Genomic DNA, 13,717 nt, shown 5'->3' with positions numbered 1-13,717 from the left:
AGAATCCCAACTTCTGTTTCCATATGTGGTAGTAACCTGATCCTCTCAGAATTCAATGAACAAATCCCCAAAAGAAATAATAGAATCCTCCTGTTTCATTCTACAGTTTATAGTCTAAAGAGAAAAAAAAGACTGTGGGTACTGGATTAATCTGAATAACCAGTCTTTTTGATACCTGCTAAGACAGTACAAACTTATTTTGAAGATTTTCTCCTAGTTCAGTTATTTTCTTGTTCAGTGATTTTCCATTCTGGTGCACACGAGCTTTTTACTGCATCTATGGCCCTATCCTGACAGGTTAGGTAAAAATCTCTGGGAAAGGGGCTGAGGAATTGGGCATATTTCTAAAGCTCTGCAGTGCTAATGTGCAGCCAAGATTGAGAACCACTGTTCTCTACTCTAGGACCACGTTATAGGTTAGGTTTGTCTAATGCTTGTAACTAATATTCCTCAGCTAAGGTTTGAAACTAGTCATTCCTCTTAAGAACTTTGTCAGAATTTGGAATACTGTCTTTAGAAAATCATGCAAAGTCTAAATTTTTTGTTTTAATTTCTAATAGATGCTAACATTTTTAATGTTGGTGAGACTCTCCACCCTTTGTCCAAGTGCAGTACTACAGAGGTTGGACCGACTTGTTGAGCCATTACGTGCCACATGTACAACTAAGGTAATCATTGACATCACCTGAGACCAGACTTGGTGTATTCGAGATTCCTAGTTGATTCTCTACTCTAGTTTTCCAAATTTAACCATGCTAGTACCCTTGTAGCAGTTGGTTTTAAAAGTTAACCTATTAGAAAACTTACTAGCAAAAAACAAAAACACTTACTAGCACTGTTAAATGCTATTCCTAAAAGCTTTTATTTAATGTTATAATAATATGATACATATGATGAAGTGCTGATACAGGATAAAGTGTGATATGAACACAAAAGAGGAAATGATGAATTCTGGTGGAGGTGGGTAGGGGAGGGAGTCAGAGAAAGCTTTCTATGAGCATGATGACTTTTAAAATGGACCTTGAAAATGAAAGTCCGAATTATTTTTAGAGTCAGAAGGTGAAACAGGACTTTTCATGTAAAAATGATTATACATATTAAGGCACAGAGAGGTCAGTACATGATGTTCTTAAAGAATAAGGACTAAACAGGGTAGCTAGAGGAGTAGTTCTTGGGGGCTGGAGTAGGACTTGATGACCAGGTAAGATAAGGCTCTGGGTCCCATTTTTTGTTTCAACCATGATGGCTCTGGATTTTCGGTTTTATAAGGGGGTTGGTATAAAATGTTTCCTCAAAGGAAGAACAGTTACTGCTAAAACGTTTAAAAATAACTGTTTAGAGTAGAATGTATCTTTTGGACGTATAAAACAATAGCTTTGCTTTATTTCTACATGCTTAAATTTTGTTCAAGAGTTGTCTTTGTAACACACAGTATAAATTTACTCAATGTTACAGGTGAAGGCAAACTCAGTAAAGCAGGAGTTTGAAAAGCAAGATGAACTAAAGCGATCTGCCATGAGAGCAGTAGCAGCGCTGCTAACCATTCCAGAAGCAGAGAAGAGTCCACTGATGAGTGAATTCCAGTCACAGATCAGTTCTAACCCTGAGCTGGCGGCCATCTTTGAAAGTATCCAAAAAGATTCATCATCTACTAACTTGGAATCAATGGACACTAGTTAGATGTTTGTTCAACATGGGGACCATTATATTGACCATATGATGCACTGAATTGACAGGTTAATCAGAAAACATGGAAAGAGAAGTATTTAAGGCTTCAAAATGTTCCATATTTTTTTTTTTCCTTCACGGAGACAGTTTGGCTTTCTTCCATTGTTGTTTTTGTAGCATTTCTTTCAGAAACATGTATTTCCACAATCTCCAGAGGTTGTAAAACCACTAATGTCTTAGTGGTTAGGGCAACATTTAAAAAATGGAAACTAAAAGTTAGGATTTATGGAGATAGGGTCCAGTATCTATTTGCCCTGTAATGTTTAGGATTAAAATGTTAAAATTTTGTGACCATGAATTTCTTTCTTTTATAAATTTTCTTTTAAAAATCAAAAATTCTGCAAGATGAAAACCATGTTTTTCTTGTATAACTTTTTGTTTCAGCAACATAAATTGATTTTTAGCTGGCAAGACAATATCTGTGTAAGATTTGTTACATTTCAAAGGGTTTGGCAGTTTAAAAAGATAAGGTATCATTTTTTAAGTATGGGGATTAATGATATCCCTGTTGCGCACACTAATTTTGCATGAGCAAGTTTACAAATATGTATTGTCTGTAAAGCAGCATGTGCAGATTATTCATAATAACAAAAGTTAAAATAAGTATTATTGTATTAGTGCAATTTTCAGATATTTATTTTTGCACAGAAAACATATCTGGAGAGAGAAAGAGAGAGAGAGGAGTAAATTTTTGAAACTTTGGTTTTCTTAATGCCAGTGTGAATTTGCAGATGTTTTCAGCAAATCAAGTCACAATAACAATTTGCCACTTTTTCTATTATAAATTTTCTTACACATTTAAAATTTGAATATTTAAGTACTCAGTTTTTCTCAGTTACCCATTTGTGTGTGTGTGTTTCCACTTAGAAATTTTTAAAACCAGGTGTTTCTTTCATTCCCTTTGGATCCCTGCAATCCTTATCGAAGGATACAAATACTGTGTATGCTTTTGAATTTTATTTTTAGGAAAATTCTGAAGCTGACTATCACAGGTTTGTTAGCTAATATAGTATTTTCTTTTGGTTGGGTTAGATTTCCCCCTCCCTTCTTGTAGAGCTAATTTACATATTGTATTTGGTAAGTGTTGGCTACTTTTCCTCATTAAGGGGTCTGTGCTGGGGGGAAACAAAGCTTTGCAGTACCTTATATTGTAGTTAAAATTTTATTTACCATACCCTTCAGTGAGCTCATTTCACACTGTAGCCTCTTCCTTCAAATTTGTGGTGCTCCTGTAACAGTAAGAACTAATTTCTGAAATAAAAGACATCTCCTAATGCTGTGCAAACATAGTTTACATGTATTGAAGGAGGCAGTTGTTAAATTGACCAATTTAAGCAATCATATTTGAAAACTGCACCCTTTATTTTTGAAACTGTGAATTAGAAATACTTTTCCTGCTGTATAACTTCCTGCTTTAACATCTGAATATGCAGTGATTTTAATTGATAACATACTGTGGTTATTAGATTAACAGCTTGATTTCAAATGTTCAGATGATAATGCATAAGACATCATTACCAGTAAGGATTTTAGTACATTAATATAGAACGTTACATGAAGTTGGTGCCATTTCAAAAATGTGGCAGGTGATAATCTTATACCATAATTTGCATAAAACTGTAATAGAAATTTATTTTGAGATGTCAGTATATTATGTACTATGCATTACCGTGGTATAGATGTTGTGGATATATTTAAGTATTTGGTTACATGGTTTCACAATAAATTAAAATACTGCAGGCTCTAGGACCATATAGGAGACTGACATGCATATGTTGTGTGAATGTCTTAGTTAATTGTCTAAAGTTAAATCCAAATACTTTTCATGTATTGGATTTTTTTTTTTTTTTTTTTTTTAACTTCCAAGAGGGCATGGTTTTTTAAGTCTTGGAAGATGGCTAATTTTTCTAACATAGCTGAAAGTCTATCTTTTAATACAAAAATAGATCATACTTTTTTCTAGTAGTAGATATGATTTTAGTGCTTTTTAAAATATATATGTATATTTGCATATATATATATTTATGTACATGACAAAATTAGGTAACGGAGAAGAAAACGCAAATTTTAAACGCTGAGTCCTACTGATTAACTGTGTACTTGTAGTGGTCAGGTCAATACTAGAATGGAGGTTGCAAGATGTGGAGTCCAGTCATAGTCTGCCACTCACACTACTCTTATCAGTCTTACATATTATTAGGAAGTTCTGCTTAGCAGTTCTCCATATGTAGGTTTCTCAGGAGAGCTACAAGTTCATAGAAAAACTGTTTGCTGATTTTCTCGAGGACACATCAACTATTAAGAAAAAAAAAAAGCCAGGTGGTTCTAAAGTTCAATATGGGGAGTTGCATTTTGAGGTTATTTTATGAAACTAAAGCGGAAAGGAAATTTGGTATGGCAAGGCCTAATGTAAAAATTTACATATAAAATCAATAGCACTGAATGATAATTCTTAAAAATGTGGTCAGGTCTTCACGTTAGTGAGGTCTAAAGCTTCCTAACCGTTGGGAATTAGAATGCTTAAAAGGTGGGAGTATGATGACTTCATCAAATGTTTGAATATTTACCAAAAAATTTATGTAACCATAATTAACCAAGTGGTAAATAATAAGGGCATATCTAATTTAACCAGTTCTAAGGGATGTTTTGATACTTTATAGCTCACTCTTGGACAGCAAATAATACAGTTACATAGGCATGATCGAAGTTCATTAATAATGTTCAAAATCCCTGGTCATTGAAACAGTTAATAAGCCATGTAAGCTTTATTTAGCCACATGACAAAGTATATGGCAATACTTAACAATTAAAAAGTTGAAGTAACATTTTCTGCCCACATTAAATTTTACCCAAAATTTAAATGGTTAAAATTAACTGCCATTCTCTACATATATTATGGTTAGTAAATGTTTTGATGTTAAGGAGCTTTAAATTTTTAGCAAATTTTGGATTCTAGCTGTATCTTGAATCTTATTTTTCAAATCACTGCCACCCCAGATTCGTATCTTTTTAAAATCTTATTTAATCCTTTGTAGAGTGGAAAATGGACAATATAGTAACACTTCATATTACTGTTTGGAAAAAGGATATTCTGGTTTTAACTGACTTTTCCAGTTAATTAAATATAAAACTCCTTTGATACCTTTGGTTGTAAAAATGGAACACAGAAGTATTTGGTGGCATAAGGCCATTTTCTTAAGAGAGAAACAGTGAAATTACTGCTTTTCCTATTACTAGAAAAATACGATTTTTGTGAACGCCTCTACTGCAAGTTAGGGCAAGATTTATGAGCAACGTGTTTGTGCTCTTAGAAAGTTAGTTCTAAATTCAAATTGTGATCGTTTTTTCTTTGGATATCATAAAAACCAACTGGAGGGAATTAAAACTACTGGAGGGAATATTGCAAGTAATTTTACCTTGTTAGACCCTGTGATGTCAATGCGTGTCAGGTTTCAGAATAAAATTTTTAGTAGAGGGAATCTTAATATCCTGACCTCTTCATACCTTTTAATTCTGATCTTAAATGATTATCAGTGATGATTTTGGCAAATTGTTTTACTTAGGTCTTGGAGAAAAAGCTTACATTCTGTGAACTGAAAATTTTCCAGATTAGGAAATATTGGAATTTGTGTGTATTTAGCCACTATCAGTAACTAATGGTGGATGCACATTGAGTGATTTTTTTCTAGAATGCTCTCTCTCTCCCCCCCCCACATAAATCTAAAGAATTATACTTCAGAACTGGGTAATGTATGGTACCATAATAACCTCCTGTTCATAATAGCCTGTACTAACTCTGTTACTCTGAAGAGGTATTTTACTTGTTCCACAGACATTTCACGTTTAGTATAAATCCAACTTAGGAACTTCCTTAGGTAAGGGTGGCTACCTTACTATGATGGTAGTAGCTTACGATAATCCTAGTGTATTTTTAGAAGACATGCAAATGAGTATTTTGTTTGGAATCATTATCGTCTATGAACTAAGGCTTTCCTAAAAGGGCTGGAAAAAACTGGCTCCTTATTCTAGATACAAAAATCCATGCTTTCCTCCAGAATTTAGACTTCAGTGGAAAAACACATCTCTGGATCAGGATTTCTTACCCTTGGCACAGTTGATATTTTGGACTAGACAGTTCTGTGTCATGAGGGCTGCCCTGTGCATGTTAAGACACTCCGTCACCTCTCTCCACTTAGATACTACCAGTGGTACCGTCACCAACCCCCGTTCTAACAACCAAAATGGTCTTCAGATATTGCCAGATGTCCCCAGTGGAGGTCGGTGGTAGGTTAATGCAAAATTGCCCCCAGTTAAGAGCCACTCTCAGAGATTTCTTTCTAGCAGCTATAACCAACAGACAAAACTTCAGACATTCTTGGGTCCATTTATCTTAAGTACTACTTCTAATGAACCTATTTTCTTAATCATTAAGTACAACTCATGATTTAGTGGAAATAGGTTTCTACTGTATAACCTCCTCTGATGGAAATGGATGGTCTTAAATCCCTTAACGTACTGTTTTTCTCTGGTTATAGAATGTTTTCTGCACACTTGGCAGAAATAGTATAAAGGGGCTGCTACTGTGTAGGGGAGTATGAAGCAGTTGGAGTGCTTTGGGATCGGTGCCCTGTAGAAAAAATGTAGGCACAGTAGCCATGCGCAACTAGTACATTTTTCTTGAATTCTTAAAATGTAGGTTTTCAAAATTGCTCATATTCTCTGCAAGAGAATAGTCAATTGACTTGTTTCCCAGTACAGGTAATTTCCTGTTTAGCTATAATATGTGAAGTCCTGCCAAATAGTGCTATTTTGTATAATTCCAAAACTATATATTTGAACTTTGAAAGCCATTATTAAACTTAAGCTGACTATAGCAGATTTTTGCTATTTTTCTAGGATTAGTTGGTGTATGGAGACAATAAAATGCTTCTGTATGAATCTTGATACCCACACATGGGATTTTAAAGACTGATGATGGTAGGCATGTGACAGAAAAACTACCACAAAACTAAAAGCAGGCCATTGAGCGACTAGTCTGTCAAGCTTCTTGACCATCTCAGTACCACTTGGGAGAACTGACAGACATAAAAAAAAAAAAAGTTTCTTTTCTTTTTACATGATTATTGAAATACTAATGAGGTTGGTTGGCTCACAGTTTAAGTCCAAAATAACCTTGAAAATCATTCAGTCCTTAAAATTTACATTTAAAATATTTAGAAATTTGTTTCCGCATCGATTGCCCTCTAAAGTACAGTCAGGCTTTAACCAGATGGCCATGTGCCGCTGCCCAGATAAGAGGCCCCGCTGCTGATCTGTAGCCCCTGCTCACATGTTCTGCAGGCAAGATTTATCTATTACCATGCTTCCATTTCTGTAAATGGATCCAAGGCAAAGCTAATGACCCTTTTTTCCTCCTTCCCTTGGTACCTCCTACTCTTCAGTACTATGTGATTGATACTGGGGAAGACACACTGCATAAGTACTATGAAATAATGTTGTAAGAGGGGAAATACAGGATTCTGTATGATTTGCACCAGAGAGGTTCTTCGTCTGGGGTTCAGAACAAGCCTAAGCCAAGAAAGCTGTGTACTCCAGTGGGAACAGAACTGGCGAAAGCATACAGACAAGAGGTCATGGTGTATTTAGAAATGAGTGGCTGTAGTTAGCGAGAGAGTAATGAGAGGCTAGGGAGAGCAGATTATATGGGGTCTTGTAAATAGTTCGGCTTGTCATCATCCCTGAAATTAAATCCATAGATTGAAAAGCTTGGCAGTCATGTAATCGGATTTGTATTTTTGAAAAATTAGCTACAGTTTAGAGAATGGATTAAAAGGAAGGTAAGACATTTGTTGATGAATTGGGACATTATTGGGGTAATGCAGGTAGGAAGGAAGGTTATGCCAAACAACTATAGTTTGGAGAGGAAGTCAAGATGTTTGAAATAAAATTGACAGGAGAGCCATTGATTGGATATCGGAAGTATATACAATTAAAACCGCAATATGAACATTCTCCAAAGTGGGTTTAGGACAACTTGTTAATTAGTCAACATGTCTATTGTAGGTAGCATGGGGGGTTGGCTTCCCATCTCACTGGGACCCAGCAGGACCAAGATACCATTTGGAATGCTGTCCATTGCCGTGGCAAAGGGAAAGTGAACAAATCAATCTCTGCTCTTGCCTGTGCCCGACAATGACACATCACTAAGGATCACATTTTGGTGGGCAAGAAGTCACGGCCATAAATAATAGCTGAACATTCACTCAAAGGCATTTGTGAAAACAGTAAGCTCAGCTGAGCTGTGATTTTTTTTTTTTTTTTTAAGAGGCAAGGGAGGTAGAGGATGTATGTCATCTTGCATGCCCCACCACAAACAACTCAAAATTAGATGTCCCTACTTCTATTACAAGTTGTTTTCAATCACCCTGCCACTGAATTTCTCTCAAGCTTTTCCTTTGCTCAGTGCCAGTGCCTGACTGCTCTCATCTTTTCTTTTATCCTCCATAACTACCCTCACCCTTTCCAGAGTAACAGATTTTGTTACCCACTTTTAACACTGGCACCCAGGCCAATGAGAAATAGATCACCTACCTCAAGTCCCTACCCCCACTCTGCCATTTCAAGTGTATTTTTGCAAACAAAACTACACCCTAAAAGTGCCAGCTATGTTGGTGTCTTCTAACATATGTACGTAGCTACTCTTAATATTCCAACCCTATGATTCTTGCTTTTATCAAGTTTATTTCAACCAACCACTCTGAGGGCTACAACTTAGCTGTTTCAATTCAGAGCTACTTGAACTTAACCTTTGGTAACCTACTCTAACTACAACTTCCTGTCCAAATTCTGTGCTCACTGGCCCTAACCTGATCTTTGACTTCATAGAGTCCTGCAGTCTGTATTTCCCACCACATTTTCTCAGTCCATCCTAGCCTTCAGTTTTCCACCTAGCATTGACCTCCTGGTTGGTTTTAGAAAGGGCTTATTTATAAAATTGCTTGTCCTCTTACTGCATTTAAGGATGCTTATTACTCTTCCATTCCCTAAGTCTTCCTTTAAGTTTTACACTTAGCTTTCTTTTCCATACCCAGTGGACTGCCATTAATCTCATTTTATCAGTAAAATTAAGGTCGGCCCTCCACCTAAAATTCTCACATCCATTCCTGTCTTCACTCATGTCCTCATCTCAGAGATTGAGTTGCCACCCTATAGCTCAGGACAAACCTCTCCCAGGTTTTTGGTTCGTTAAGTTGGTTCTTCATTTCTTCCCTTTATTCTCAACACCACTTCCAGTGGTTCCATCTGCTCCACTCAAAAGTACACTGAGGTCTCATCTAAAAAACTTATTTTTATTGCATCTTCCACAAGATGTCCTGTATCTACAGGGACAGAGATTTGCTTTCCCAATTTCTTGCTGTCTTTTCACTTACCATATTCTAACCTGGCTTTCATCCCTCTGTTGGTGATCATAGCAAGCCAATTTTAGTGACGTCTTAGCTGCCAAAATGGCCTTCAGTCTTTTTCTTACTTGAATTAATTGATACTAGTACTGTTCATCACTCCCTTCATGAGGCTACCTGTTACCTTGGCTTCTGGGACTCTACTGTCTCCTGGAATCTCTTTATACCTCTTGAGGCCATTGCATCGTAGATTCCCTCAAATATCATTCACCAGGGCTTTCAGCCCACAGGTCTCATATACACAGGTTTCCCCTGCTATCTGAAAGTAGAGCTTCCTATGAAACCTTTCATAAGTCAGAACGGGGTAAAGTGAAGATGCAACTCTCGTGAATTTGTATGGAAACATTTGTGAGCATCCCCAGACCCAAAAATAACCTCTTAGGCTTTTCTAACACCTTAGGACACATCTTGCTAACAGTTACACAAAACAAATGGAGAGAAAGCACAGATGCCCACAGACTGTTCGAAGCTGTGGCAGCCTGACACAGAGATGCTGAGTGTGGTTACAGGAATGGAGTCAGCGCGGGTTACGCTGGCAGTGCTCACTGCCCCTGTAACGGCTTGCTGCCAAACGACCACAGAGGCTATATTTGCTTTTCCGCAAATGCAAAAATCCTCTTAGGGTTTCTTTTGGTTAGTGAAAACAGGTACTAATGTAGGTCTTTCCTAAAAGCGCAGTGGGGTAACATGAACTTTTGAAAAGTAGGGATACTTGTAACAAATACCTCCTAGGTCATCCCATCCATTTTTCATTGTTTGCATGTTGATTTTAAAATCCGCATACCTTAGGGGCACTTGGGTGGCTCAGTCGGTTGGTTAAGCATCTGCCATTTAGTTAAGCATCTGCCTCCAGCTCATGTCGAAATCCCAGAGTCTTGGGATGGAGCTTCCCTTGAGCTCCCTGCTCAGCAGGGAGTCTGCTTCTCCTCCCTCTGCCCCTACCCCCCCACCTGTGCGCGCTAGCAGGCGCATGCGCTCTCTCTCTCTCGCTCATGCTCTCAAATAAATAAAATCTTAAAAAATCCGTATACCTAGCCCAGTCCATGCCCCTATATTTCAAACTATTGCATCAAACCATTGCTAGACACCTTGTAAAGGTATCTCAAACACAGCATATCTAAAGCTGAACTTAGCATTTCCCCCTGGTTTTTCCTGTCTTTATGTCTCCATTTACCCAACCCAATCACTCAAAATCTCAGCACAAGTTTGGAGGCAGAATAATGCAAAGAATGAGGATTCTGCTGCCAAACATCGCCTGGGTTTGAATGTCAGCTGAATATTAGTTTGACTTGGGTAAATTACTTAGCCTCAGTTTCCTCATTTATAACATGGTGATAAAAATAGTAGCTAGCTCATAAGATTATTGTGAGGATTAAATAGAAATACTTGTAAAGCACTTAAAACTGCCTGCTACACAGTAAGTGCTATATAATTGTTAGCTCTTATTAGCATCCTGCCCATTTTATTTCCTAAATATTTCTCAGGTCCATCCCAACTACCTTTGACTCAAGACCTCATTTCCTCCTTGTCTATTGATTGGACTACTGCAAATGCCTCCTAATAAGTATTTTCTGTTCATTCATTCAGCAAACTAATTTATTAAGTGCTTTGTTAGGTCCTGCTGACCTGCAAAGGCAGGCGAGAGATAGTACCTGATATAAAGAAGTGTGCTGGTTGCCACAACAAAACTGACCTAAAGCACCACCATAAAATTCTACTGCAGAAGTAGGCGTAGGAGACAGAGGGGATGATAACGATGGGTATGATCCATTCTACATGGGTGGGGCGGAAAAGTTTCATGGACAAGGTGAAGTAAGGAACACCTCTTACACCTCAAGAGGTGTTCCTGAGAAGACTGGTTTCAAATGAGAATGCATCACAGTCACCGGGAGGGCTTATTAAAACTGACTGCTGAGGGCGCCTGGGCGGCTCAGTCGGTTGAGCGACTGCCTTTGGCTCAGGTCATGATCCTGGAGTCCCTGGATCGAGTCCCACATCGGGCTCCCTGCTTGGCAGGGAGTCTGCTTCTCCCTCTGACCCTCCCCGCTCTCATGCTCTCTCTATCTCATTCTCTCTCTCAAATAAAATCTTAAAAAAAAAAAACTGATTGCTGGGCCTTGCCTCCAGAGGTTCAGGTCCAGTAGGTGGGTGTGGGCCCAATAATTTGTATTTCTCATAAATTCCCAGGCCACACTTTGGGAATGACTATATTAAGATACCCAGAAAGCCTTCATTCCCAACTCCCTTCTTCTACACAGTTGCCAAAACAATGGTCTTGACCATTTCGCTTCCTTGCGGTACATCCTTCAGTTGTTCCCTTTTGCCTCCAGGGCAAGTACAGTCTCCAGATCTGGCCACTGTCTGCCCCTCTAGCTTTAGTATCTGTCACATCTAGGACTGACCTTTATCTCCAGCAAGAAATATTTTCCTGAGCCACCATGTTGTTCCTTACCTTCATACCTTTGCTCAGGTTTAAAATATGCCTTTGACTGGAATATCTTGGTTTTTTTCTTCCCTTTATATGGCTGGATGCTGTCTTGTAGGTTGAGTCAAGGACTCCAGGATGTTTTCCTTCCTGCCAAGTGACAAGGAGGGCATAATCTAGGGGCCAACTCCCATGTTTGGAGCCTGTCCCATTTTTATACATGTAATATAGTCCAGTTTCTTTAAAAAGCACCTGTTGACACTGAGAGTACTGCTATTCCTTGTGCCAATGCCTATGATTGCTGAGTAGGGGAGGGTAAAGGGAAGAGCCGACTGAAACAACTGTTCGCAGATAGGCCTTTATGTAAAACTGAATACTGCCAGATTCTCCGGCCCACTCCACCTAATGTCTCACAGCTTGGAGTCCTCTCTGGGGCTTGGCTGGCCTAAAAGGATTCCTGTTTTGTCTGGTTTGTGACTTCCTTTATTCTGATGCCCCCTGCTTTCTGTCTTCTAGAAATTTGCCAGAGTTGCTGAAATACTTGGACGTTCTCTTTTGCTCTCTATATTGTTTGGATTTATATTTTACAAATGTTTGCTGTCATTTCAGTAGAATTCTGAAACTGATTAAATACTATATGACATTTGTCTGCCACCTTGCAGCTTCTATTATTTCTTGTTCTTTTCTAATGCATTAATGAGAAACATTATAACAGTTGTTAAAAGCTCAGGCTGTAAACCCGAGTTCAAATCTGATTCTACCACTACTTAGTTGTGGGACTTTGGCCAAATTATTAATGTCCTTAGGTCTGTTTCTTCATCAGTAAAATAGAGTTATATAGACCAGCCTCAAAAGATTGTTAAGGTTAACACACACACATACACACCCACCCACACCATAGACTATAGTACATATTTAGCACTCAAATATATTTTGAAAATTACATTTGTTCATAAATGAACGGCTATAGGAGCTTAATATAGTTCACTTATGGATTTTCCTTAAATTACTCCCATTGCCAACTAGTTGAGCTTTTCCAAAGGGGGTGGGAGGGATGCACTTTGAGAACATTTTACAGCAAATTTTGAGACTGCTAGGATGATTCAATATTTAAACTATATAAGCATAAATCATGATACTAGAAAACTAAAATAGTAAAACTATGGAGCTATGGAGTAGTTATCAGAAATGATAACAAATAGTATCCTAAATGGTGAAACATTAAAACAAATTTGAGCTAGAGCCAGGTACTAAATTAACATTATAATATAGCATTGTCTTGGAGGTTTAAAAAAAAAAAAAAATGAAACAAAGCAAGAAAAGGTAATGAATGCTATTACTTAGAAAAGAGAGAGGGTGGTCCAAGATGGCAATGAAGGAAGGTCCTACACCCACCTCCTCCCATATACACATTGAATCTACACCTACATATGAAAAAATTTGCTCTGAAAAAGACTGGAAAGCTAGCTGAGCAGCTCATTCACATTGGCAAACAAGAAGAGGGGACCACATCAAGGTGGGTATTAGAGGCTGAGACGTGGTCTCACCATAACCCCAACCCTGGTGCAGCATCCCGCAACTGGGAGGAAAAGCACAAATGAGGAACATCTCCCTGAGGAGTGAAGAATTTGTACCCTACATCAGGCATCCAAACTTTCATCACCTACACATGAGGATGACCCCTCAAAATATCTGGCTTTAAAAACCAACAGCACGTATGTTGATGAGACCCAAAGGAGACAGCAGAGAAATGCCTTTGAAAGGGCTAACACATGAATTACTCATCCCAAAGCTCAGCACAAAAGCAGCCATTTGAAGGGTCCTCAGACATTATTATGTGAAAGAGATTTATTGGCTAATCTTAAAGCATAATTGGTAGGGGCAGAGACGTGTTGAGATACTCTGAGAACAAAGGAACTAGTGAGAGCCAGTTTATTTTTTATCTTTTTATCTTAGGAAGTGTCATCTTCATGATCTGCTTCTGCCACTATCAACACAGTCAGTATATCCTGAGGGAGAGATTTGCACAAACCTGATGAGGGCATCAGTTTTTATGGCTAAGACCAGAATATGCTATTTGTCACCTGATTCTGAAGGCCAAGGA

The 13,717-nt window shown here is 38.0% G+C and overlaps 1 protein-coding gene across 1 annotated transcript in view; it reads left to right on the top strand.

The window, feature by feature from the left end:
* CAND1 (cullin associated and neddylation dissociated 1) overlaps positions 1-3,482 on the top strand; it is a 42,735-nt gene extending 39,253 nt beyond the window's left edge. The window contains exons 14-15 of the mRNA XM_035002197.1: positions 561-668; positions 1,456-3,482. Of these exons, the coding sequence (XP_034858088.1) occupies positions 561-668; positions 1,456-1,680 (333 nt within the window). The 3' untranslated portion in view covers positions 1,681-3,482. The remainder of the gene's footprint in view (positions 1-560; positions 669-1,455) is intronic.
* Positions 3,483-13,717: the final 10,235 nt, after the last annotated feature.

This window comes from Mirounga leonina, unplaced genomic scaffold (assembly GCF_011800145.1).
Source record: "Mirounga leonina isolate KUSES-001 unplaced genomic scaffold, KU_Mleo_1.0 Mir_126, whole genome shotgun sequence".
NCBI lineage: Eukaryota > Metazoa > Chordata > Mammalia > Carnivora > Phocidae > Mirounga > Mirounga leonina.
Note: the sequence above shows the minus strand (reverse complement) of the source record. Positions and strands in the feature narration are given on the sequence as shown.